Source organism: Anoplolepis gracilipes, chromosome 9, assembly GCF_047496725.1.
Source record: "Anoplolepis gracilipes chromosome 9, ASM4749672v1, whole genome shotgun sequence".
Taxonomy (NCBI): domain Eukaryota; kingdom Metazoa; phylum Arthropoda; class Insecta; order Hymenoptera; family Formicidae; genus Anoplolepis; species Anoplolepis gracilipes.
In genome coordinates this window covers 13,245,481-13,271,206 of record NC_132978.1, presented here as the reverse complement: position 1 = coordinate 13,271,206, position 25,726 = coordinate 13,245,481, and the positions used below count along the sequence as shown (strand labels likewise).

The following is a 25,726-nucleotide window of genomic DNA, read 5'->3' as shown; positions in this document are numbered from 1 at the left end:
AAACTAATTACATATTATTAATTATAGGGAAAATTGATTAAAATAAAAATGCATAAATACGAAAATATCACCGTTATATTAGTTTTGCAATTACACCTAAATTAAAAAGTTAAATATCAATTATATATATATATATATATATATATATATAAATAGTGAATCAAGAGTTTATGTTCAAGGCTGTAATTACGTGTACACGTGTACGCATATCGATTGTTTCATTAATTTTTATAGTACAATAGCTTGCGATTTTTATTAAGCCATTCTGTGTAAATATTGTACATATAGTGGGAATCATTAACAATTAAAATGACATTTTAATTAGTAATGTGTGCATTCTCTTTCGCCTTGATCACTTAAAAAATTTTAAGACACATTAAAAACTATTTGTAGATACAATTCTAGCTTGAAGATATGAACAATGGCAGAATATTTATCTAAAGGAAAAAAACAAATAGTCTAATGCATCATGTGCATTGTGGTAAAAAAATTAATTGGTATTAAATTCACTCCTAAGACGAATAAAAAATTACTCACGCCACTATTTTAATTCTTAATATTTATCGAATTGCTAAAATATATATATTTCTGCTATTATATAGCTGTTTAAAATGTGAACTATCATGCATCGACGCAAGCTTCTACAATATATTAATATAATAGGAGTGTTACTATTCATATCTTTCAAAGATAAATTGATTTCACAAACTAAATTATTGATTGCTAGTAATAATGAATATTTTTATGAAATAAAATGGGTCTAAACTAACGGGAGCGTGATTTCAAAATTCACACCTTGAGCTTTTAGTAATCATTTTATTGCGCGAAATATTGCTGTTTTCATTGTAGTTTACAAACAGAATATCTCTTGTAATTATTTAACTACAATTATTATTTAGCAAATCGACTAAAAAAAGACTTGTTCTTTTCGTTTCTTTCGATTTGGATTTTAAAATATAAAACTGCGCACGAGAGAAGCGCGTGGGCAACTCATTCTTTCATAAAACTGAATAAATAAAGCATTCCTGTGGCTTTTCCTTTGAAAACATTAATAAATCATTATATTCTTTTCCATCGCTTCTTTTCTTTTTCTTACTTAATACAAAGCAAAAAGCTATTCACGATCATATCGGCAGAATTCGAGAACGAAACATGAATCGCGACTACATAAAATCATTCATTGCTATCAACTCTTTTACGTTATTTTCAAATTATTAAAATACAATTTCAGCGATGACAGTTATATTTGTAGTATATAATAGAAAAGGTTCAATCAGCATCGCAGGAAAAGAAACAATAATACAAATCGATTTAGCTTTACATGATTTAACAAAAAATTGATCGTAAAACTATAAAAATACATGTGGTGCGTTCTAGTTTTAATAAATGTAAAAAGTTAAATTTCCCGCTTCCCAATGTTAGAGAAAATTGCCGCGAGATGGCGAGGATGAACTTTGATTTGCGAGTGGGATTTCTATCGGTCGCGCACACAAAGCACAAAGCGACCAGAGACCAGATTTCACGAAGACTGAAAACAGTAACCCGGTGTGCATCGTGTTACGACGTGTTACAACGTGCTTCCGTTAATTTTGCATAATTGTTTTTATCACCCTTGTAATTGCGCATTTGTGGTTGCGAATAGTGAGCGAGAGAGAATGCGTCACGTGCCGCTTGTTCTCTGACAGACATCCAGGTTATCAAAGGTAATAATAGTCTTAGTTTTATTCTACTTTCCGTGACAATCTCTCTTGTAATTCATTATGTCGGTTCGCGGTTTCATCAAAATGACCTTCGGCCGATCGTAAGATCTCTATATAGCGTCGATGACGAAATCTCATCATTGGTTCATCTAGCCTTACGACGATTGGGGCCATGTGATGTTATTCCATGGCCGCAAATTGTTTATCTCGCGCTCGTGCGTCGCCATGGTGACATGACTGCATTGTCAATCGTTCGAACACGTGATGCGATAATTATGCCGCATGTCAGAGATGTAGCGCAAGATAGTCGTTTTTATTTGCATATACTTGCGTTATCTCTGATTTTCGTTCTAGAGTCTGGAGTAAAATTCTCTCGTCGTAGTTTAACTCTATTTTTTTTTTTTCTCGTTTCTTTTTAATTTGTAATACAACGTATTTCCTCGGTTCTCATTTTTTAAGAGCAATTGTCTAATACACTGTACGATGATAATTTTAATATTCTCTTTTTAATATTCTAATTGCCTAGCACTTAAATTCCGCAGAGAATTATATACATATGAATGATACATATAAATATATGTACAATTTTTGACTGGTACTGAGTGGGTTGATAAACTATTCGGTAGAATATGATGCTGAATTATATAACATGTATTATGTATATTATATTTATATTTAAATGTATCTTTCTTCTTGCTTTTACAGTTGAATTCTAAAGCTTCTATTTAGTAGCAAATGCATTTCTTTTCTTCTTTTCATTTCAGTTATACTTGTGAAGCTATATAATAATAAAATAAATTTTATCTTATTTTATGCGAAAAAATCGAACAAGTATAAATATATCTTATTGAAAATTATTCGAATAAAATCGTATTTAATGATAAAACTTTTATATCATTTTAACATCTCAGTGATCCATTAAAATTAATTGTAGAAAGTTAAAATAAAACATACAAACGTTATTTTCTATTATTCGTGAATTGTTTATTTATCGCTCAGATACCGATATTAGATAATGCTTAGAATTTATTCGCTTATAAAATAATGCGGCTATTTTCTAATCTAACAAAAAAATTGTTTTCTCGTAATGAGAAAACACGTGTATAGATCCAAGATTTACGTCTTACAGATTGGTTAAAAACAAACTTTAAACATTATTGCGTATAATTTTCGCGCTGGAGGCGCGCTTAATCTGCTCCGTTCCTCTGCTCGCTGCCGCCTTCCTTAGTTGCTGCTTCTTTTTCTTTTGCTTTTTTTTCGTGACCTTTGGCTTACCCGAGTCCGATGAAACGTCATCCGACGTCGTGCTTTCGCACAAGGTGTCACGGCGGCATGCTCGCGTCGGTTTCCCCTTGACACTGATACTGGTGGAGGCTATTGTGTTGATGTCATGGAATTTCCGGCGCGGTTCAAGTTTGCGTTGTGACCTCTTTGGCGACGTGGATGACGCTGCTAGCAGTTTCAACGAATCCGCTTCGATCGTTAGAAAAGAGGAAGAGATTTTTGCGCTCCTATCTTTGGTCCTAGAGTCCAAATTTACCGCCCGTTGCCAATCGAGGGTCGAATTCTTTTTCTTCGACGTCTTCTGCCCGTCCGTTCGCATGGATCCCTTCAGCTGGGACGCGTTTTTCGCGACACCCTGTCGCTTTCGCCGTGACTTCTTTCGCGTCTTCCTGACGTCGTCTTTGTCCTCGTCGTACACGAGCAATTGTACTTTCTTGGATTGCATCTGTCTAAGAAAAAAAAAAAAAATCATAAAATATCACGGGCGATGAAATGTAGTTTTCTCTCAAACGCAGGATTCGAGGATGCGATAGATTTTAGATTGGGTAATAAATTTCGCAATCAAAAAATTTAAATGTTTGACACCATGATATCATCGACATACTTATTTTACGGACTCCGGGTATAAATTGAGAATTAACTTACTTTAGCGTGACCTCTTCGTCCGTGGGATAGTGCATCAGAGCGTATCTGGAGACACCCCAACTCAGAGGTGTCTTAACGAATGCGTCGACCAGACGTCCCTCGCTGCCCTCCGTGGCGGACGGTACACCCGTCCAAATCTGCCTCCTCAATGACGTTAACTTGATTCTCGCCTCTCGATTCGTCGGCGATACTGGTGACGGATTTTTTAGCGTTCTGACAGATTATATAAATTTATGAGTAAATATTTTTTAAAACACAAAGTTTTTGAGCCTAAGATGTTACTCTGGTTACTATTTTATTAGACGAAATTGTTTTTATTAATATATTGTTATTATTTCATAAAGTAAGAGCTAATATGCATAAATAGGATATAAATTAATAAAAAATTAAAAAAATATATATATATATATATTTTTCAAATCGATACGTTTAACAGTTTTACTGAAGATGGCCGGAAGAAGATCAAAATGTTTAAAATGAAATTCTTTTGAATTCTTTAATCAATTTTGACCTTTCCCTATTGTTGTACGATTGGCTCTTAATTAACCCGTTTTATTGTTTTATTATATTACATTATTGAGAGCTCTATATTTTTTTATATTATTATTATTTATGTATATGTCTGAAAATTCTAACGTAGGCATAATGCGATATAACAAAAAAGATGTAACATTATACTTTCTGATGTTAGATGTTACATTTTGCAATTAGTAAAAATCTAGTGATAGCGACATTAAAGAAATGTCAATTTTAATTTTCATTAATGATTTTTACATATTTCCTTTCGGGTGGAAGGGGACGAAAAAGAGACAACATTGAAACTTTACTTACCGAAGACATCGCGTCCGTTGGCGAGTCCTCTGATGATCTTTGCGCGGTAATAATTCTCCAAAAGACACACTACGAGGTCTGACGATTTCCGGTAGAATCAACGTTTTGTCCTGTTCTTGTTTTTCATCTCTTTCGATCGTCTCTCTCGGAAAGCTCGATATCTCTTCACGATGCTGTTGCGTGTTACTCCATGCAACTACAAGATCAGTATGCATAAAAATATATATATATATATGTGGTACAATTATAACTGATATTGAAATATTAATTGAATTGATAAATATATATACCGTCATATTCTATTCCTTCGCTTCTCATGAAACTTTCGTCAGCCGAATCGGTCAGATCACATAAATCGCTACCCGGATCAGTGGTCGGCAAGTCCATTACTGCACGTTGCGTCTATCGATAAAAATATTATTTATTATATTTCGGAGGATGAAGATGCTGCGACACATGTTTTCCAAAAAATTAAATTTCACCTTGTATACTTTTAGACTTACTCTTCCGAATTAGCTATATTAGAATAATTATACGCGCAAAAAAATAATCTTGGAGTTTGAACAAAAATTTTCTAGGCGTACAAGATTAACTGAAACAGATAAATTATTAGCAAATACTGTGATACTGCATATATTTTGCACTTGATCAATTTAAATGACAGAGACAGAATGTATATCTGTTACTATTAGTGTAAGTTGGATAGAAAATTTGTCTGCGATGCCTATCTTTAAGGCCTATCGTCAAGGACAATTATATTTGTGATTAATATTTGGCAACGGGATCTAAATTTTCTAGAAGTATTGCTAGAATATTGCTGTTATAAATTCTATACGTGTCAAACAATATTCTAACAGATACAAAAAGTAGCGATAAATTTTAATCGAAACACATCTAGAAATCTATCTACAATACGTTAGCAAAATATTTTTTTGAGTGTAGAGATATACCAGGTTTCGTCTGCGCTCCAGATATATTCTTCCCGCGACATCCCTTCGCGCTCTTCTTCTGTAAAGACCGACACTTCTCGGTGGAACAAAAGTCGGCGACGGTGGAGGCGCGCAAAGATACCGACGGCGACCCGCCAGGAACTCTCCGCCTTCGCTGGACCACGCAGCATCCGCGTACTCGATTCTTTCCTCCTCCGACGAGAAGCTCTCCTGCGAGATGTCTCCTTCGTCACTAATCAAAAAAATTCGTCAACTCATAAACATTTTCCACGGATGATATGTATTATATAAAACACGTATTATTATAAGAAGGCTATACCTTGAGTAATCGGTCAAATCGATATTGGTAGGTTCCTCGGCGCTGGACCCTTCCTTGGTCAATCTGGCTATGATCTTATTTCGAAGCTTTTCCTGTCGAATCCGCATTTATTCAGGATTCGTTGCGCAGTCATCTTTAAGCATTATTATGTAAATAATTATGTAAATTAAATATTAAAATTCTCAGTTAACTCTCGAGTGTCTCTAAATTCACAGAGGAATATAGAGACATTATTATTTGCTGAAATAATCTTAAATAATATACTTACTTGTAGTACAAATCCCGAGGAAGCACATGAATCATTTATTGAATAAATTTTTTGATAAACAGAGTTGGATCGATTTAAATTTTGACTGTTGCATTATAAATAAATGGTGTTTGTATTTCTTGCATGAAAGTTACTATACTTAAATGTGAATAACGACTTTATTTTCCATTTAATATCATACTTTGATGTGTCATAATTTCCAAAAAAATGCAAGAGAAAGTATATCGAAATATTAATTAAATAGACATTACCTTCATCGGATCCTGATCGGAAAAATCGAGTAGGGTCTCGCAGAAAGCCTTGCCGAACTGTTCGTAGTCCTGAGAGGAGAAATGTGTTCCGCATCTCGAACCAATCTTGGAACCACCCATAGATGCCTCCATGGTGTAACTGTTTTGAACGCCCATCGACCATACGACCACTCTACCCGTACCTTCCTTTCCTTTTTCAACGTGGAATTTGCAATTTTCGAAAGAAAACTAGAATCGCAGAAAAGGTAGCAGAAAAAAAATTGTTAATATAACATTATTGTTACATAAGCAATGAAATAATCAGAGTCAATTAAAGAAAAGATTCGCTCAAAAAAATATTTTGCTAATGTAGATAGATTCCAGATGTTTCGATTAAAATTTATCGCTACTTTTTGTATCTGTTAGGTTATATTGTTTGTCACGTATAGAATTTATAGCAGCAATAGCTTTAGAAAATTTAGATCCCATTGGCAAATATTAATCACAAATATAATTGTCCTTGACAATAGGACTTAAAAAGATAGGCATCGCAGACAAATTTTCCGTCTAAATTACACCAATAGTACGGATATAAATTCTGTCTCTGTCATTTAAATTGATCAAGTGCAAAATATATGCAGTATCACAGTATTTGCTAATAATTTATCTGTTTCAGTTAATTTTTTACACCTAGAAAATTTTTGTTCAAGTTGCAACATCATTTTTTTTAAGTGTTATATTGTTCAATAAAATTTTCGAATGCTATTTCTGGCATAAAATTCTCTTAAATTCACTAGTTTAAGTTTAAATTGTACCTATGGTTAAAATGAAGTTTTTAAAGATATAATTATATCTCTACCGTATATATATTACTCACTTTGTCAGCTGTGTTTTTGTGGAGCATCAGCGGAAATACTTGTTCGGATAATCTTCCGCTGCATCCTGTTCTTTTACTCTCGCATCCGTATGCGAATATATTATGCTTTCTCGAGTGAGCGTGAAGGTCACAGTATATCGCCACTCCGCATTCCTCGAGGAGTCGCCGTATCATCAGCTTCGTATGCCACACAGACGGATAGCTCTCCCGCATCACGGTTCTGTATTGCCGGTTCAAGTCTTTACCAGACAGGGAACATCGATTGTTGCCCACTATTACACCGTCGGGATTTAACATTGGCACTAATTTGAAGACGAATCTCTCCCTGAGCTCCTATAATAATCACGTGATATTAGTAGCTGAATTGTTTCACGCTTTGGCGATACATTAATCGCTTGCAGCCATTTCGTCATTACATATGTCTGGTATTTTTTCTTTTTCTTCGAACCTTGAATATTTTGAATATTTGTTTATATTATAAGAATTGTAAACGCGTCTTACTCTAGCTCGGTTCGTGTCCCCCGTGAGAAAGTCGATGATGCCCTTCATCGTCCAACTCGACGGCGTCTCACCGGGATGTACGCGGGCCGTGATAACGACCCCCCTCTTCCTTTTTACCTCTTCATCTTGCGTCGGTGCGGTGATGGTCAAGTAATACACGCCGTTTCCGGCCAAGCTGCGGCACAGCAGACGCAGCTTGGTGAACCTCGTTTTCACGGGGTCCGCCACGATTTTGCCGAGATACTCCTGGCATGTTTATGCGCGTAATTAGAGGTAGACCGAGATTTAATCTACGACGGGACGGAATAAATACAATCGGTCTGTTGGGAATTGTTTATGCTTATAGGATGATAGAATCATGATGGAAAAGGATGCGGAATGCAAAATAAATTCCGAAATGCGAAATAATAATACATTTATTTTTAGCGACTGTGGGAACAATTCCGCGCAATAATTACTAAGAGAATTTACATACATATATGTTACACACACACACACACACACACACACACCTATATTTACACACCTTGTTTTCTCGTGTGCTATGTAAGAAAATGGAAATCGATCGAAATAATGTCCGCCAATGAGGTATAAATATTGCTTATGATTTATAGACTGTTATTTGCAGGGCAGTAAATGCAATTTTCGTACCTGGAGATCGGTGTACGTGTACGGATAGCAATGTGCCAAATAAACGATGTCATGATCGTGAGGGAACGAGATATTGAATGTTAACGTATGTTTTTCCCTCTCCTCGTCGCTTCTGCAATTATTTATGCACAATTGTAATCGCGCGTCGCGAGATTCATAGGTCGGAATTTTCTATTACTCACGATGAATCATTGTTTCGATAATATGCGATATTATCGCCGCATCTTCTCCATCCTATGGATCGAGTGCGAGCGTCTTCCGTAGAATAGAGAAGAGGCTTCAGACCTTCGTTGTAGAGGCTCTCGTCTTTACACATGTTCACGATGGAGAATCTAAACCGTAATAATTTGCGCAATATATTTTATAGAGGCTAAATTATGCGTATACATTTTTTAATATCTTTTTAAAAACAAGAAATACACATATATGTATGTATTATTCTAAATAGAAAAATATTTATAATGTATTAATAAACCTATAAAAAATATGCTTTACTTTTATCACGTTCATTCCGTAATATTTAGAATTTGATCAGGATTATTATGATTTGATAATTGATTAAATTAAAGAAAATTTAAACCAAATTTGAAACGCATTAAAAAAATATAAGACTGATTGTTATACACTCAAAAAAATAATTTGTTAATGTAGATAGATTTCTAGATTGTTTCAATTAAAATTTATCGCTACTTTTTGTATCTGTTAGAATATTGTTTGTCACGTACAAAATTTACAGCAGCAATATTCTAGCAATACCTCTAGAAAATTTAGATCCCATTAGCAAATATTAATCATAAATATAATTGTCCTTGATGATTTGATAATTGATTAAATTAAAGAAAATTTAAATCAAATTTGAAACGCATTAACAAAATATAAGACTGATTGTTATATAACACTTATTATTTTATGATAAATAAAATACTCTTTATAAGTTAAAACTATATATATATATACATATATATGTATTGTGTTGATATGTGTACATACATATACACAAAATAAATGGCGTGCGGTTGTAATATTCTAGTAATTATTAAAAATGACATTATATACGTTATACATAACTCATCATTTGACAATTTTAATTTGCGAAGTTTGAAAAACATAAAAAAGCTAATAATAATAAAATAACAAATTTTTTTTTAATAAAAATCTTAATGTATGTTTTTTTTTTAATTTCATTTCGGATTCTTCAATTTTACCTGTATGTAATTCTGCTTCTCGTATTGGATACTTTGAAATAATACCACTGCGTATGCCTCTGAGTGTAGAGATCCCTTCTTAGGTAGAGCTGATAATACGTATCAGTTATTTTTACTACTTTGCCGAGATTTCCAGATTCGAATCGCGATTCGAATCGCAAATCCGTACTGTCCTCTTTCGATCGAGATGCCTCGGTGAGAAAAAAGATATCATTCTCGTTAACGCCATCCTTAGCATCTACGGTGCACGTGGTCGATTCCCCGGGAAACTCCGCGGAGAAAGGTAATACCGTGCTACCACCCACGCAAGATCGGCTAAACTGTAGAAATAACGAACTCTTATTTTTAGACTCTCATCATTTTCATTTCTATTTTATTTCTCATTTTAATATTCTCGAATAAACTAATAGAAAAATCAAAAATATTTGCGTCAAACTTGTCCTTAAATATTTATCGCCATCTATTGTATATCGATCATTGACCATCTATTATATTATATGTTGATCGAATCCGCGCGGATTAATTTACACACATACATATATATGCAGATGCTGGGTCTCTTGATGACTTACATAATTAGTAACGTTGGTTGGACAGTAGCGAAATATCACTGTTCCAAGTTCATCGTTAATCGGTTTTGGTCGTGGTTCCTTTCCTGTTGGAATATAAAATGCTTCCGGGGTAGTAGAATTGTATTCTATGTGACGAATTCGTTCTGAGATTACCTGAAGAATTATTTTGCCTCGAATAATTATACATTTAATTAATACACATAATTATAATATACGAATTAACTCATATCAATCAAAGTAAAACAGATTAATAATTTTTCTTATGAAATAGATACAGATAATTATTAAAATATTCTTTTAGCTTTAAATAACAAAGGCTCAAACATTAATTATTTTTGTTCTGACATTCATTCTTACTCTCTTACAAATCGCGACGTACAAGCGCGTTAAGGAGTTACACCTAGTCATAAAATTCGAAAAATCACATTTTTTTTTTCATTTTCATAAAGTACAATGTCTCGAAAATATGTGTTTAAAATTTTATGTTGATCTGGTGCTGGAATAGATGATTCCATGTAAGTTTAAAAAAATAATAAGTATCTTAATGTAATTACAACACAAAACTTTAAACGCGTTTTTCTTAAAAGTGCATTTTTCAAATCAGGTGACCATGATTATGCAAAAACTACTGAATCGATTCTCTTCAAATTTTGTGAACTTATTTCTTATACACTTAAGCAAAGATTGGACAAAGGATTTTTTTTATATTGCTTTTTTCCTTTTTTTATCAACAAAAAACAATCCTTTTTTTAAGATGAAAATCGAACTTTTTCTTCAGACAGTCGTCATTTTGAAAAAAAATAATTTTTCATAAAACCCTTGGTCCAGTCTGTAGAATGTATATTTTGCAATTAATAACCGCAAAAAAATTTCATTTCAAATAAGCCGATTCCAAACTACAGTGGTCACCGCAAAGCACAAAAAAAAGACCCATCGGGAGAGCGGCCATAATTCAAAATATTTTGAAATTTTTTCTAATGTAAATACACTAAAATTAAGTCCAAATATTGTATTGTAAAATAAAAAATAAATTGTAAAAAAAATTCATTGCTTAAGGAAAAAAAAAAATTCATTAAAAACACCATTTTTGCTCCGTTACGACTAGGTGTAACCCCTTAATTCTTACTTGACATTCGGTCGGCCACCTGGCAGCTTCCTGAATACTTCCGTCGACGATGCAACGCGCATCGAGAACCGCCCGAAGAGTTTCCTTCGAGGAATATCGATGCCTAGACAAACTGAGGGGTATCGCGAACAGTGCCGATTCCGCACCCCGTCTTAAAGTCGAGCCCTCGTAATGTTCAAGCTGAGACATTTGCAACTCTTGTGGCGCTAAATCAGAAAGCATGCCACCTGCATCGTTAAAAAAATAATTTATTTGTCATTATTTGTTGCGAAAGGCAAAATTACGTTTGTAAATGTAAACAGAAAAAAATCAAGAGTACATTCATCACGATTAATGATATTGTATAAGTTTTTTGAATTAAAACAACGTTTGAAAATAATTTATGAATTTTCGCTTATTCGCGGAAAATTCGTCAACATGTGTAATGCACCTTGCAACATGTATAATGTACATGTATAATAAAATAATTACACAAGTATATTGAAATGAAATAAATATTTAAATTTGAAAATTGAATTATTCACACGATTACATAACATATCATAATGATGGGCATTACATCTTATTGTTAGAGTATGTTAAACGTGACTACGTATGAGATCGATTGGGTACAATGTCCTCAAGTTTGCGACCTCACCGATATCTTCATTACACATTGTTCTAAGTGTATTGTTTTTCCACTTGTATTGAATAATACATCGAGATATATAGAAATTAATTTGTGGAACGATGATAACAATTTTATTATTAATTTTAAACCGGTGATAATTATTCTTGTTTCTTCTCGTTTCTTCGCTCACCTGGGATGGGTTGGATCGGAAATAGCATGGCTTGAAGCTCTCTCACCCTGCTGCTCGACACCTCCTTCATCATCTTTCGTTATCTCTCGTCAGTCTCGTCCTCATCTTGCTCGTCGCGATTGTCAACGTCCACTGCGAGTATCGGCGACGTTCTTCCGCCTTTAGCATTTTCATGCCAATCCGTGTAATCCTCCCTTGTCGGTACTTCCTCTCCGAGAAGATACTTGACAATCGGATTCTTCATTTTCCACATTTACATTCTCATCTCTCAAACTTGTCACGACAGATCTTATCAATTTATTACCATGTAAATGTCGATCTCGACACGATTATAATTAATTATGGTGACTAAGGATTTATTACGTTTTATGAAGGCAAATCAATTCCAAAAGAATTTAACATCTTTTTCTCAATGCAGAAAGGACTCGTGCAATTTTGTCTAAAGACAATATATCTATATGTATTTCTAGGAATTCTACATACATAATTTATCAATTATAACTTCAATTTTCACCGACATATGTGAAATTAAAATTGATAAAAAAAGCAAATCTTGATTCAAAATTGAATTACTTGAACTTTGTCTGATAATACATCAACTATATCAATCACCAACACTGTTCGCAGTAATAATAAATAATATGAAAGTGTCAAGAGTGTATATAAATGGGAAAAGGGATATGCAACCCGCCATGCAACCCGCCATGCAACCGAGGAGTACAAGTTGTTAGAAACTATTCGGAATTATGCGGTAGCTTCGACCTGGCGAACGCTACAGAGAAACCTGGCTCGCGTTGCTGAAGAGATTGAGTGGAACGTTCCCTTGGATGATTGCCTGACAACCGTCGCGAATCGTGGGCGGAGCTACGACCTGAACGATTGTTCGTTAACCGTTCTCGTTCCAGAAAGCCGCCGACGCGGCTCATCGACATAATATCTCGTCGGGCTCGGTAATTCCACGGACTCTATCGACGTTTCCGAAGAAGCTCGTTAAAATCGCAACCGACACGGAAAATACCGTCGCGGAGAATTCCAATCGTGTCTAAAGATATTAAATACAACTGGAAACAATTAAAACCTTACTACATAATTCAAGGGGGAACGCTGTTAATTTGAGGTTTTGATTTGTGTTTAATTTACGTGGAGGTATTTCAACTCCAAGTACATATGTTAATAATTTTCGTATGTAGGTATGTAAATTACTCGTCGATGTGTCATTTATTTTGATATCCAACTTGTTGCGCAAGAGAGACGTACTCTAATATAAAGGATGACTAGAGAGTAATTTTATCAAAAAGAATTTTATATTAGTGATACGAAAATTATACGTTACATAATTTTAATTTTGATTTTAAGTTTGATGTTTATTTTAAGGGAGAAAAGTATTTAATTTTGTGATATTAATTTATATTAATTTGTAAAAAATTAAAAAATATGTTTTCTCTCTCTCTCTCTCTCTCTCTTCTGCAGTTTAAATATATTAATAAATGTATAAAAATATAAACACGCGTTTTATTAAAGTTTTTATTTTACTTTCTTGGACACGTCCCGCATCGAGACATTAAACATCTGGTCATGTTATATGTGAATATTATCAAGTTGTAATATTTTAAGATAATTTGATATCACATCGTAGCGAATTTATATTTGTTGAGAAAAATTATGTGGACTGTAAAGGAGGGTTGCCATATACAAGACAGATTAGAAGGTGGTCTACCTGGCCGTACCGGGTTTTCCGTCCAGATTATTGATCAATCAACGCGCACCGAACTAAGGAGAACAGAACGTTTCAGTTTATAATTTTGGAGCGATCGATAGGATTCCAATTGATAGGATTAGCTGGCAAGTTGCCGCCAAAAGTTCCATCAAGCGTACACGCAATCGCCGACTTTTAACAGTCATAACAATATCGCCGCCCAATTGCATACGAAACGATAATATTGGCATTAATGCAATCTTCAATTTCAACCGTCCGACTATTCTTGCTTTAAGCTTAATGCTTGACTAAACTATTCCATATTTCATCTCGTATCGACGATATATAATTATATTTGTATTATGCAGCCTTGAAATATTTAAATTTTTATTTTTTTCTCTTAATTTACTTTTTGCTGCTATTATTCTAAAAATAATTTTATTATACAGATCTAAGATAAGTAAGCTCCCTATAAAAATCAAAATTGGTAATCGTAGGCAATGGAGAGCTAGTATGTTTGTTAAACAAAAAACTAAAGGATAAAAATATAATTTGAAGGAAACATAATCATGGTATTTAATAATATAAAAAAAACATTCTAAGCTTTTTTTACATATAATATGAGAAAGTTAACATTGATTGACAAAAGTTGCGGTACGTACGTTTCGACTTGTTTTCAAGCCATCTTCAGCGTTAAACATTACAAAATAATTTGAAAAAGATTTCTCTTATGAACTAAAGTAATCGTTATACATCTCGGGGAGGATCTGCAAACAGATGCAGAATGCCTCCCCGAGATGTATAACGATGTTATTAACAATCTACCAAAACTTTGAAAGTCATACGCAGAAACAAACAAATATATTACAACTGTTTATGTTTTCTATCATTTATAAGTTAACCGTAACTGCGACAAGACGTTATTTTTAAGACGAGTTATTGTATTGACACCACTTCTGGCGAGATTTCCCAAAAATTGTAAGTTATTTTAATATATAATAATTTAGATTATTACAACCAATGCACACTTAATACGAGTTGTTTGCACTCACGGACTACATCTTAATTTTTTGACGTTTAATGACTCATAATTCTCAACTATTATTTATAATTTTAACACATAACACTCAATTTTATTAATATGACTCACATTCTCATTTCGACATGATCGTTACATAATAATACCACTATTTTATAATTAACGTTCTGACAATCGCTCTTTTCTTTCTCATATCCATTATTTGAGAAAGGTCGTTAACTTGAAATACGCATCGTTGATGTACATTAAATATTATTGCAATAATGAACTGATTCAACAAACACACAAAGATACAAATCCATGAAAATAAATTCAATTGCACCAACATCCTAACGTGGACTCCCAAATCGACAAACGAATAATGGACCACAATATTCGAAAATTAACGGTGAACGTAACAAAAATACCCAACAAAAATAAAACAAATACGTTACGCGTCCCGTAATAGATTTGAACTATTAAATTAAAAACACGAATATGCATTGTCCAAAACTTACTTTAGTTCATAAGAGAAACCTTTTTCAAATTATTTTGTAATGTTTAACGCTGAAGATGGCTTGAAAACAAGCCGAAACGTACGTACCGCAACTTTTGTCAATCAATGTTAACTTTCTCATATTATATGTAAAAAAAGCTTAGAATGTTTTCTTTATATTATTAAATACCATGATTATGTTTCCTTCAAATTATATTTTTTTATCTTTTAGTTTTTTGTTTAGCAAACATACCAGCTCTTCATTGCCTACGATTACCATAATTTTGTTTATTATACAGCTTCAACGCTATAATACTCTTGTTTCGCGGCATCGTAGAAAAATTTTACCTTACTGACGTAATTTAAATTTTATTTTATTTTATTGTCAGATAAGAGATCTCCGACATCACGTAAGAAATAACATTGAAAAGAAATTCAACATGGGACGTACGGTAACCGTTGCCGTTTGCACGTTAAATCAATGGGCGATGGATTTTGACGGGAATAGCAGAAGAATCTCGCAGAGTATACAAGAGGCAAAAGATGCTGGCGCCACTTATAGAAGCGGTCCAGAGCTAGAGATTTGGTAATCAAATATAATATAATAAAAAATAAAATTAATTTTACGGTTTGTAAAAACTTTATAAGAATTACTTTGCCCAGCTTTTTTTTTTCAATTTTATGGCACTGTGATTTTTTAATTATTTATTCGTTATACTTGCTCTATATTATTTTATGTTTTATATATAATTACATTCTTAAATATTTATTTAATAGCGGTTACAGCTGCGAGGATCACTTTTACGAATCGGACACGTTGCTTCATTGTTGGGACGTTTTAGCGAGCCTTCTAAAGTCCAGCGTTTGTGAGGATATGCTAATAGACGTGGGTATGCCGGTGATGCATAAAAATGTGACGTATAATTGCAGAGTGGCTTTCTTGAATCGACGGATTTTACTGATTAGACCGAAAATGCGACTCTGCGAGGACGGTAATTACAGGGAAAGCAGATGGTTCTCTCCTTGGACAAAAGTAATGAGACATTATGTTCTACTCTAATCGATCGAAACTTGCCATCATGCACGCGATAATTCGTTATATGTCTTATTGGGTAACATTAGGAACGTACGGTCGAGGATTATTTCCTACCGCGAATGATATCGCAAGTCACCGGCCAAACCGTAGTACCATTTGGGGATGCAGTTATCGCGACCAGAGACGCGTGCGTTGGTTTCGAAATATGCGAGGAACTTTGGCATCCAGCCAGCAATCACATTCCGATGTCACTGGATGGCGTGGAAATTATTGCAAATGGTAAAAGCTCATTTGATGCTATGGTAATGTAGACTTTTTCCCTTTTTCGATTTCTTGTCTCGTATTTTTTTACCCTTTGTAATATACACTTTAAAATGCACAAAAATTACGACTAGACGATTTTTATCTACACGGAAAAAAAGTAAAAGAATGAACTTATATGTTATACTCATATGAACGCATTGATTGTTCCATATATACGCAACAATTTATAATCTTCTTAAAAGAATTTAATAACAAAAATATATTTAAGAATATTCTTTCTTTCTGTGTATTTAATCCTTTTCATTGCTTGTATGTTAAATAATTAAAAGGCTGGTAAATCTAATAATTAATTTTTCTCTCCAAGGAAGCGGTTCGTATTTCGAACTGCGAAAAGCCAACGTCACTGTGGACCTCGTTAAATCGGCTACTTTCAAAGCTGGCGGCTGCTACATGTTTAGTAATTTACGGGGATGCGATGGCGGTAGATTATATTTCAATGGTGGTTCCAGCATCACTCTCAATGGCAACATATTAAATCGCGGAAAACAATTCGCTCTCGACGACGTGGAAGTGACGGTCGCTACGTTCGATCTCGAAGATATAAGGTTTTAATTTGGACCAACTATTCTAGATAGTGATGTCGATACTCGATTATCTAGCGAAGTATAATACTCGGATATTGCTCGATTAATTTCGAAAGAATTGGAAAAAAAAAACTCTCAGATACCGAATTGCTATTTGGATATAATATATGTAAAATGAAATAATGTGCATTGTTGTAATATTCAGTCTTTTGTCAGGAATTATCGTAACAGTATCAGATCACGATCACATGCAGCAGCTGCGTCGCAAAGTTATCCGCGCGTTAAAATTGACTTTGCGCTCACGCCGGAGAATCTTATATCGAATCCCCCGGATCGGCCGCTCGACGGAATCCAGGATGTGTACGGTGACGACGACGGGCAGTCGAGACTCGTATATTACACCCCGGAAGAGGAGATTGCGATGGCACCCGCGTGCTGGTTGTGGGATTATCTCAGGTGCGAAGAGAATTCTTAAGATGTTTAATTTTTTAATATCCTCTTTTTGTGTACGACAGGGTTATAATAATATTTATTTATATTGTGCTTACATCACATACATGTTAGACGATCTTGTCAAGGAGGATTTTTCTTGCCATTAAGCGGCGGCGTCGATTCATCTTCTTCGGCGTGTATCGTATATTCAATGTGCGAAATGATTGTCGAGTCGGTCAGTAAAGGAGGTAAGATGTGCACTGCCTTCTCTTGACCTACGAAAATTAAAAACAAAAAATATTTTGCATTCAGATACGGTGGTTTTAATGGACATTAGGAAAATAGTCGGCGATTACGAATATATACCTATTGATCCGAAACAATTGTGCAACACTATCCTCGTCACGTGTTACATGGGAACGGAAAACTCATCGGCGGAGACCAAGGCCAGAGCGGCCGAGTTGGCCAGTCAGATAGGATCCTATCATCACAGTATAGTCATAGATACCGCGATATCTGCGATTTTAGGGATTTTTCAACAGGTTACGAAGCTAACGCCAAGATTCCGAGTGCAAGGTGGGTCGCCTAGAGAGAACTTGGCGTTACAAAATGTTCAGGTAATCACTTGGTATCTTTTTCCAACGACGCTAATATTTTGATCGTTAAATTATTCGCCTTTACATGTTTAGTATTCTACTTTCAGGCCCGATTACGAATGGTGATCGCTTATTTATTCGCTCAACTAATGTTGTGGGTCAGAGGCCGTCCGGGTGGTCTCTTGGTATTAGGAAGCAGTAACGTGGACGAAGCCTTACGCGGTTATCTCACCAAATATGATTGCAGTAGCGCTGACATTAATCCAATCGGCGGTATCGCGAAAAACGATCTAAAGAAATTTCTCTCATACTTTAGGTATACGCGTATATGTGAAATAATTTACGAGCTCAAAAATAAAAATATAAATAAAAATCATACCTGTCGTTTTGAATTTTAGACGCAAATACGGAATATCCGCTTTAAAGGACATCCTAGAGGCACTACCCACAGCGGAGTTAGAACCGCTGCAAGCAGGACAGCTCGCACAATTGGATGAAGTAGACATGGGTATGACGTATAAGGAATTGTCCGTCTTTGGACGATTGAGAAAACAAAATTGTTCCGGGCCTTTTACAATGTTCTGCAGACTTGTACACATGTGGGATCATTGTACTCCGAAAGAAGTGAGTAGATGTACGCTTTAATAGCAAGTTGTAAATTTAGTCGTTAAAGCCAAACTTTCAATAAATTTCTATTTCAGGTTGCCGATAAAGTAAAACACTTCTACAGGTGTTACGCTATAAATCGTCACAAAATGACGATATTGACTCCATCTTGTCACGCGGAAACATACAGTCCTGATGATAATCGATTCGATCACCGTCCCTTCCTCTATAATCACTCGTGGAAGTGGCAGTTTGCGGCGATCGACGAACAGGTGAGAATTATGCGGGAGAAAGTTTATCTAGCCTCGAGTTGTAAAGTATCGGAATGTGAGAAGAAACGCCGTGTCGTCGAAGTAACATCGCGATTAGACTGGACACGTGAGAATGCAATACGTTATAGAACGAAGTCTCATATGCAACATAGAGCCTGGCGTGTCGCGCGCATCATGATTCGAAAAGGGTGATTTTTCTTATCGATAAGACTTCTTCGACGAATCCAATTCGTATCAACGACAAGATCGAGCTAGAAAAATAATTAGTATGTTGTAAAGTTGTACATTTCTCTCGCCATAAGGGTTAGCAAGCGAATAATCGAATGACAACAGTAGGTAGTATAGAAAACATTGAATGATAACATAACCCTGTGTCTTGCTAACCCTGGAAATTTTATTTTTTTATCATTTTATTGTCATGGATTAAATTTCCAGGTAAAACGACTCAACAGCGAGGAGAAACCATCTAGACCGCATAAAGCTGCTCCGAAAGTGCTCGCCAAGCCCAGATACATGCCGTTCAACTCCGTAATCAGTAGTGAGTAAACAAAAACAAAGTGCCCGCATTAATGAAGCACGTCGAGCACAACGCATTTCGGTCGACAAAATCATCCTAATCGCCAAAGTACGGCGAAAAAACAGCCATCGGAAAACCTACTTCCAGAGCTGTTCCAGGCAGGTCGAAATGATCCGCCTCAAAATGTTGAGCCAACTCGTGCACACCTATATTCCTTCACTGTGCTTCTCGCTGTTTCTATCGAGAAGTCATCACCGGCATCATTCTCTGTTGCAGATAAAACGCATCCAGGAATAGTAGTTTAACCGTAGCCGTAGCACTCTTATCATTTTGACATTGCAGCGCTGCGATACATGGACGTGATTCATGATTTGGAGCGGTCGATGATGGACTTTATCATCAAGCAAGTGCTCTTGAGATTAATATTTAGGGAATTTTTGTGAACAGTTCCGGTAAAAGATATTTTATGAAAGCAAAATTTTATGAAACCCGATAAGAAATAAATCTATTAAATAAAAAATGTATATATAAAGATTTTATGTAAATTCTAATTCTAATGTACATTACAAAATCATCTAAAGCTCTTTGGAACTCCTGAACTAACAAAATTTAACGAATAGTATGTACAATTTCAGACGTATCAGATACATATTGTATAGAAATATTTATAAAATTTTTATATAATTAAATTGCAAATTTAAAGAATCTCTTGTCTTAATTTAAAAAATCTAAAAACCAAAACGCAAAATAAAATATAAAAATATGAAATATTAAAGCCAATACCTGGAATGATGCTTTTGCAATCCATGCCATTAACATATATGGTTTGAAGTTATTCCTATATAATAACAATGTAAAATACATAATTATTAAATATGATTAAGGCAGAATGTCAAGTAACTACATTTATCGAGTATATATAATATTAATTTTATTACCTCTCTCTCTCTCTCTCTCTCTCTCTCTCTTCTCACAAACATATAAGAGCGTGTAACCACATTTTATCGCTAACATACGATTTATGAAGATCGCAAATGGACAGCTGGGCTGCTCAATGAATAGAATGATCGCTTAATAATCAATAGACCTGGATTCGATCCTGGCCGATGCTCTACCTTGTAGCTTGAATTGTATTTGAGGACGAAACTTATAACATTCTCTACTGTTGTAAAAACAAACCTAGGATGAAGAACCACAAATTCTTATTGAGTAGTTGAAAGCGTAAAGAAAACAAGGTCCTGCATTCTAGGAATGAAGGGATGGGAATACAACAAAAATGACATGACATGACATGACATGACATGACATGACATGACATGACATGACATGACATGACATGACCTGACCTGACCTGACCTGACCTGACCTGACCTAATAATCGCTAAGTAGACGCAATATCCAGTTGTGCTCTAACGGAAATTGACAATCTCTTGGAACACACACGCAGCATTAAACATTCATTTTAGCTGCACTTTTTGTTTTTTCGCTTCAAAGTTGTAATACATCTATTTTGTCTAAGCGCAAAAAGTGAAGCTAAAAACTGTATTATACATCATACGCGAATTCACATTAATACACTCGTACGAACAATAATAGCCACACATACGCTCTTATAAACAATAACCATGCATCCATACACATGCAATCATGCGTTCCATTCGCAATTATACGTTATAAACATGCCTGACGGTGTGAAATTTGTCCAATCCAACATAAGTAATAAAAATATGATATATTATACATGTATAATATACATGTTAAAAAAAAAAAAAAAAAAAAAAAAAAAAAAAAAACTTATGAATGAAAAAACTTTGAAATAAAAATTCTTTTAAAAAATTCAAATGAATGTATGTAATGTGATTAAATAATATTAGTATAAAATATTTTTATTTTTCAAAATAAATTGGATAAATTTTGCACACCACGTCATAGCGATTCCCTAACTATAATTGCTCACCGTATTTGCAAGAAGAAAGTCGCTTCTGCAATCGAACAATTCGATAAATATAGGACTATCCTGTATGTAGAGAATTATCTATAATATTATTAATAAAGTCAATAATTAAAATTATTATTTAGATCTTTAATAATAATAATAATGATAATGTAATTATAATTATAATAATAATATATTATAATGACAAATTATAAAATACTAAGGATGAAAAGAACCGAACGCTTCAGAAAATCGATAGCATTTCTTATAAATGTTAAAGTAATAAGAGTAAATTATAATGAAATTGATCAAATTTCAAGCCAAATTTTAAATCGATAATTTTTGCTGAAGAATTAGGTGCATTTTGTTTTGCGGCTGAATACTGAATGTAAATTAAATAGCAATGGGAAAAATATATATATATATATATATATAGCGTTATTATTTAAAAATATATGTTAATAATAATGATAATAATAATAATAATAAGACGACATAATACATGCACAACTTATTAAACTTGATTGACAATGCGCGACGACAAATAGTACCGTTATCCTTGAGTATTTTCTCCAAGGTGTAAGTGCAGGATATTCTCGCATCCCAGTCCTCGCGCGTTTGCTATACAAATATTGTAAACATATCATTATTGTTTGTAAGCAAAAGATAATCACGGATTAACCGGTGGCCGTACACGTGCGCGTAGTGTTTCCGCCTGATACAACTATTTACAATATGCGGAGATGAGCATCTCTCGGCGGAGCATTAGCACCTACGCCGAAGTAATCGAGCTTAAAAAAAAAGAATGAATATGATTATATATATTTATATAAGAATTAAATATCAGCATATTCTCTCTCTCTCTCTCTCTCTAGTTATATTATTTACAATAACAAAGATTATCAAATGCTCTAGGCATGGTGTTATTATCCATCGGACGCGTTTTGTGATATGAGCGGGGGATATTTTATAAATGATAAACCTAAAATTGAATAAAACACTCCGCTGTAAAAATATACCTATACAGTAAATATTAAATGCTATTAAACAGTTTAAAGTTTAAATGATTGAAAAAAATAACGCGAGTTAAATAACATAACAATTGTTCGACTTGTTTTAATGTAAAATTGCAATGGGCAAGTTAGCGCGCCGATAACAGAATGCCTTTCGGAAACATTAATTGAACATTTAATCAACAATTCAAGATAAATGTAGCACATTAATAATAATGATTTTAGGATAAAACATTGAAGCCAACGTACAACTTCCACTCTGTATAATATTATTACAGAATTGAAGGCCTTTTAATTTTTCAATTTTGATTCTCACATTTGAGAATAAGTGATGTTACTCATTTTATGGAGCATTCGTGAAGAATTATTGTACATTACACTTTCTCGCGCTCGCCCGAAGGTTTAGAAGATAACTGTATTTCGAGAGGTCTGTGCTTCAAGGAGACGCGGCCTTTTTAACCCTTTGACAAGCGCATTTCGAGTCTTTTATATGCGAGGAAAAGCAAATAAACACTATATTATATATGCTAAATGTATATATCATATACATTTAGTTTATATATATATATATATATATATATATATATATATATGTATATAACAAAATGTATAATCTATATAATAGAGATAAATATTTCTCGATGTAATACAGAGATTGAAACCATTATATGATAAACATTCGCTTAAACAGAAGAATTTTATGTCATAGCACTATTGCGTTTCAAAGGGTTAATCTTTCCGGTCTTCTCGTAATTAGCTCGCCGACCAATAATTAAACGCATTAAATTTAGAGCTCGCTAATTATGTTTTGCCGTGGCGAATGGATCCACGGCTCGTGTGTCTACAATGAAGGAATATCGAGCGGAAATATTAATACCGGTTGTGCTCGATCCAAATCCTACCACCTTAGAATTGCACGAAATCCCGTTTTATGTTTTCGTGTATATACAAATGTGTGTCTGTCTCTATGTGTGTGTATATATATGTGTATGTATGTATATACGCGTTATATGTGTATGCGTGCCTCTCCTGTCCCATCCCCAAGCCCAAAAAACCATGGTGCAAGAGCGGAAAAGCAAAGTGGAGTGCATAAAGGAGCGAGTGAATTATGTCTTATCATATCACAGATTACCCAAAGTGCGCATCGGGGATTTTACTAAATATACGTATATACGTACATATATTATACATACATACATACATATACGTGTGTGTGTATATATATATACATATATATATATGTGTGTATATGCATACTGTATACTATCAGTGTTTAGAAATATAATCCCAATGAGGATAAATTAAAATTCAAATTTTAATTCACTAATTGTAAGTGAAAATAAATTAATAAATTAAATTACAATTTTTATTCAAAATGCAGTTATATTATTATCTCATTATAATGATTAATTTAATTTCTCTTCTTTCAGTTGAAAGGCGTCTCAACTTAATAATAAAAAATCATTGATTATATTAACGACAAAATAAAAATGTGAATTTTAATTATGGTATTCGATATGGCCGATTCCTTCTTTTCAAGTATTCCAAAAATCAACAGTTTTTCTCTAAACTGAGATGCGATCCAAAATACCCTTATATGCGTTTACAGTTTATTGAAAACCTATAATTAACGTTACTTATGTATATTGTAGATTGTCAATACTGTGAGCACCTTTTTTTGAACCGTAACCATAGTATATTCTATTTTTACTATTCATATTTGCTTAATGTCGCTATATCAGAACGAGAAAACGAGTGGGAAACGTAACGTTTCGTATGACATTAGTAAAAACGAGAATTGAGGAAAAACTTAAATAATATTCCTGGAAATGAAGGAAATCGATTCTGATTATTCTTCTAAACATCGACAGTTCAAACTCTATTTTTCAATAATGACACATAGCAAAATGTAACTTGTGTTCAAACAAATTGAAAAATCTTTCTATTCCCCAATGCCGCGATCAAAGATAATGGAAGATTCGTGACGCAAATCGCGAAATCGGAGAAATCCTTCCTTCCTGATATTCGTCAAGAATTCCATTTTTCACGCGCATGTTTACCCATCGAGTCGAAAAGTAACGTAACTCGCCGTACATCTCTGAGAAAAAAAAAATCATCCGTATGATAGCGTTCTTTTCCCTCTCCTCGGCTTGCCGAGGATGATCCGCATTCCTGAAACGTTCTATCCGAGTCTTTGGGTTTGCTCGGTATCGCGCCTCCGGTCTACTATTAATAATATTCCATCTAAAATCTATTTGTGCAATTGCGTTTAAGAGTGTGTAGTTGTGTGTGTGTTTTACACGTGTGTGCGCACATTTCGACGTGTGAATATACGTATGTCCTATGCATTTTCTTTGTAATTCAGTATCAGTCGTCATAGAGAGTTCTAAGATTTCATTAAATTAATATTAATTAACCATACAATAATTCTGAATTAACCGTACAATTAAAAATACTAAATTAAAAAAAAAAAGAGACATATTCTAAAAATAATTAAAAAATTCAGAACATTGTCCGAAATTGGGTAGAAGCGAAATTTGTAACATTGCAAGTCCGTTTAAAAATTCGGTGTAGAAAAAAAAAAACGCGACGCGCTATAATTTTTATAATTTAAAAAACGATGTACCATGTTTTAATAAATTAAAATTTATCTTCTTGATCCTTACGGCGAATACTACGCGTACTATTCCTTCTCGTGTATTTATTCTTTTTCATTGGTACCATCTTCTTTAAAGAACTGCCAGAGAAAGAAAAAATAACGTAGAAACTTAAAGAGAAGCTATAATACAACAACCGAACATTCGATTACGCGAAATGTATACAATTTCGCGATCGCTTGTTATTACCGCGGTTCTCTTACTCTCTTGTCTTATTTTTCCTTCTCTTCTTCTCGTTTTTTCTCCTCTACCCATGAATTTGAGGCGGCGGAATTGATCGCACAGATTCCACGCGATCTGATCCAGTCGCCTTCGGACTTCGATAAGTGTCACCGCTATGGGAGCCACCTGCAGGTACTTTTTCGCGCGACGTCACTCTCTTCGTCGACCTAAACTTCGAAGAGATCCAGCCCGACCGATCGATGTCACTCGCCCGGGTCGCCGGATTCATCGATGGCTTCAGAAGCTGGTCGTGGTCTGTTGGTGCGTGGCCTCGGTGCTCTTCGAGACCGTCTCTCGTCGCTCCGCGAGGCTGCAGCTGTCCTTGCTCCGCGAGTCCCGTTGCAACAGGCCACCCTGAAGAGTTACATCAACAAGAACAATTTCGTGTTCTTGTATACCGCGCTGTGTATTTTATTTTGTTC

The 25,726-nt window shown here is 34.3% G+C and overlaps 3 protein-coding genes and 1 long non-coding RNA gene across 8 annotated transcripts in view; 1 reads left to right on the top strand and 3 right to left on the bottom strand.

Annotated features, from left to right (window-relative positions):
* The first annotated feature begins 1,483 nt into the window (after positions 1 to 1,483).
* Nadsyn (NAD synthetase) lies at positions 1,484 to 23,018 on the top strand. 3 transcript variants are annotated; one of them, XM_072899915.1, is made up of 13 exons: positions 1,484 to 1,703; positions 15,559 to 15,755; positions 15,947 to 16,202; positions 16,292 to 16,484; positions 16,834 to 17,074; positions 17,270 to 17,509; positions 17,618 to 17,733; positions 17,798 to 18,102; positions 18,189 to 18,397; positions 18,480 to 18,705; positions 18,783 to 18,959; positions 19,395 to 19,497; positions 19,753 to 23,018. In XM_072899915.1, exons 2-13 carry the CDS (start codon positions 15,610 to 15,612, stop codon positions 19,779 to 19,781), a joined length of 2,241 nt encoding a protein of 746 aa, XP_072756016.1. In that variant the 5' UTR covers positions 1,484 to 1,703; positions 15,559 to 15,609; the 3' UTR covers positions 19,782 to 23,018. The 3 variants fall into 3 exon arrangements, with proteins under 3 accessions (XP_072756016.1, XP_072756018.1, XP_072756017.1); XM_072899916.1 differs by lacking the exon at positions 1,484 to 1,703 and adding an exon at positions 14,483 to 14,633; XM_072899917.1 differs by lacking the exon at positions 19,753 to 23,018 and having other exon boundaries at positions 19,395 to 19,746.
* On the bottom strand, positions 2,658 to 14,376 carry LOC140669796 (cytosolic carboxypeptidase 3). Of its 2 annotated transcripts, none has more exons than XM_072899912.1 (15): positions 14,318 to 14,376; positions 11,160 to 11,365; positions 10,034 to 10,186; positions 9,462 to 9,781; positions 8,439 to 8,588; positions 8,257 to 8,368; positions 7,606 to 7,851; positions 7,105 to 7,437; positions 6,249 to 6,476; positions 5,730 to 5,821; positions 5,411 to 5,642; positions 4,751 to 4,862; positions 4,461 to 4,656; positions 3,630 to 3,842; positions 2,658 to 3,433 (listed from the first exon to the last, which is right to left on the bottom strand). In XM_072899912.1, exons 2-15 carry the CDS (start codon positions 11,346 to 11,348, stop codon positions 2,848 to 2,850), a joined length of 3,162 nt encoding a protein of 1,053 aa, XP_072756013.1. In that variant the 5' UTR covers positions 11,349 to 11,365; positions 14,318 to 14,376; the 3' UTR covers positions 2,658 to 2,847. The 2 variants fall into 2 exon arrangements, with proteins under 2 accessions (XP_072756013.1, XP_072756012.1); XM_072899911.1 differs by lacking the exon at positions 14,318 to 14,376 and adding an exon at positions 11,960 to 12,171 and having other exon boundaries at positions 11,160 to 11,386.
* The window catches only part of LOC140669800 (uncharacterized), an 88,172-nt gene continuing 80,123 nt past the window's right edge, over positions 17,678 to 25,726 (bottom strand). Inside the window, exon 5 of the long non-coding RNA XR_012047408.1 lies at positions 17,678 to 17,760. This is a non-coding gene — a long non-coding RNA (uncharacterized lncRNA). The remainder of the gene's footprint in view (positions 17,761 to 25,726) is intronic.
* The window catches only part of LOC140669797 (uncharacterized), a 25,213-nt gene continuing 19,877 nt past the window's right edge, over positions 20,391 to 25,726 (bottom strand). For both annotated transcript variants that reach the window (XM_072899913.1, XM_072899914.1), the window contains exon 10: positions 20,391 to 25,658. In XM_072899913.1, coding sequence (XP_072756014.1) covers positions 25,542 to 25,658 — 117 coding nt within the window. In that variant the 3' untranslated portion in view covers positions 20,391 to 25,541. The remainder of the gene's footprint in view (positions 25,659 to 25,726) is intronic.

Coding starts and splice junctions, on each gene's coding strand:
- LOC140669796 (XM_072899911.1), bottom strand. CDS start 12,032: ATGATGAAGGAGGTGTCGAGCAGCAGGGTGAGAGAGCTTCAAGCCATG. Junction 10,187..11,159: donor GGTGGCCGACCGAATGTCAA/GTAAGAATTAAG, acceptor ATAATTCTTCAG/GTAATCTCAGAACGAATTCG. Junction 7,852..8,256: donor ACACGTACACCGATCTCCAG/GTACGAAAATTG, acceptor TAAACATGCCAG/GAGTATCTCGGCAAAATCGT.
- Nadsyn (XM_072899915.1), top strand. CDS start 15,610: ATGGGACGTACGGTAACCGTTGCCGTTTGCACGTTAAATCAATGGGCG. Junction 15,756..15,946: donor GGTCCAGAGCTAGAGATTTG/GTAATCAAATAT, acceptor TTTATTTAATAG/CGGTTACAGCTGCGAGGATC. Junction 17,734..17,797: donor CGAGTCGGTCAGTAAAGGAG/GTAAGATGTGCA, acceptor TTTTGCATTCAG/ATACGGTGGTTTTAATGGAC.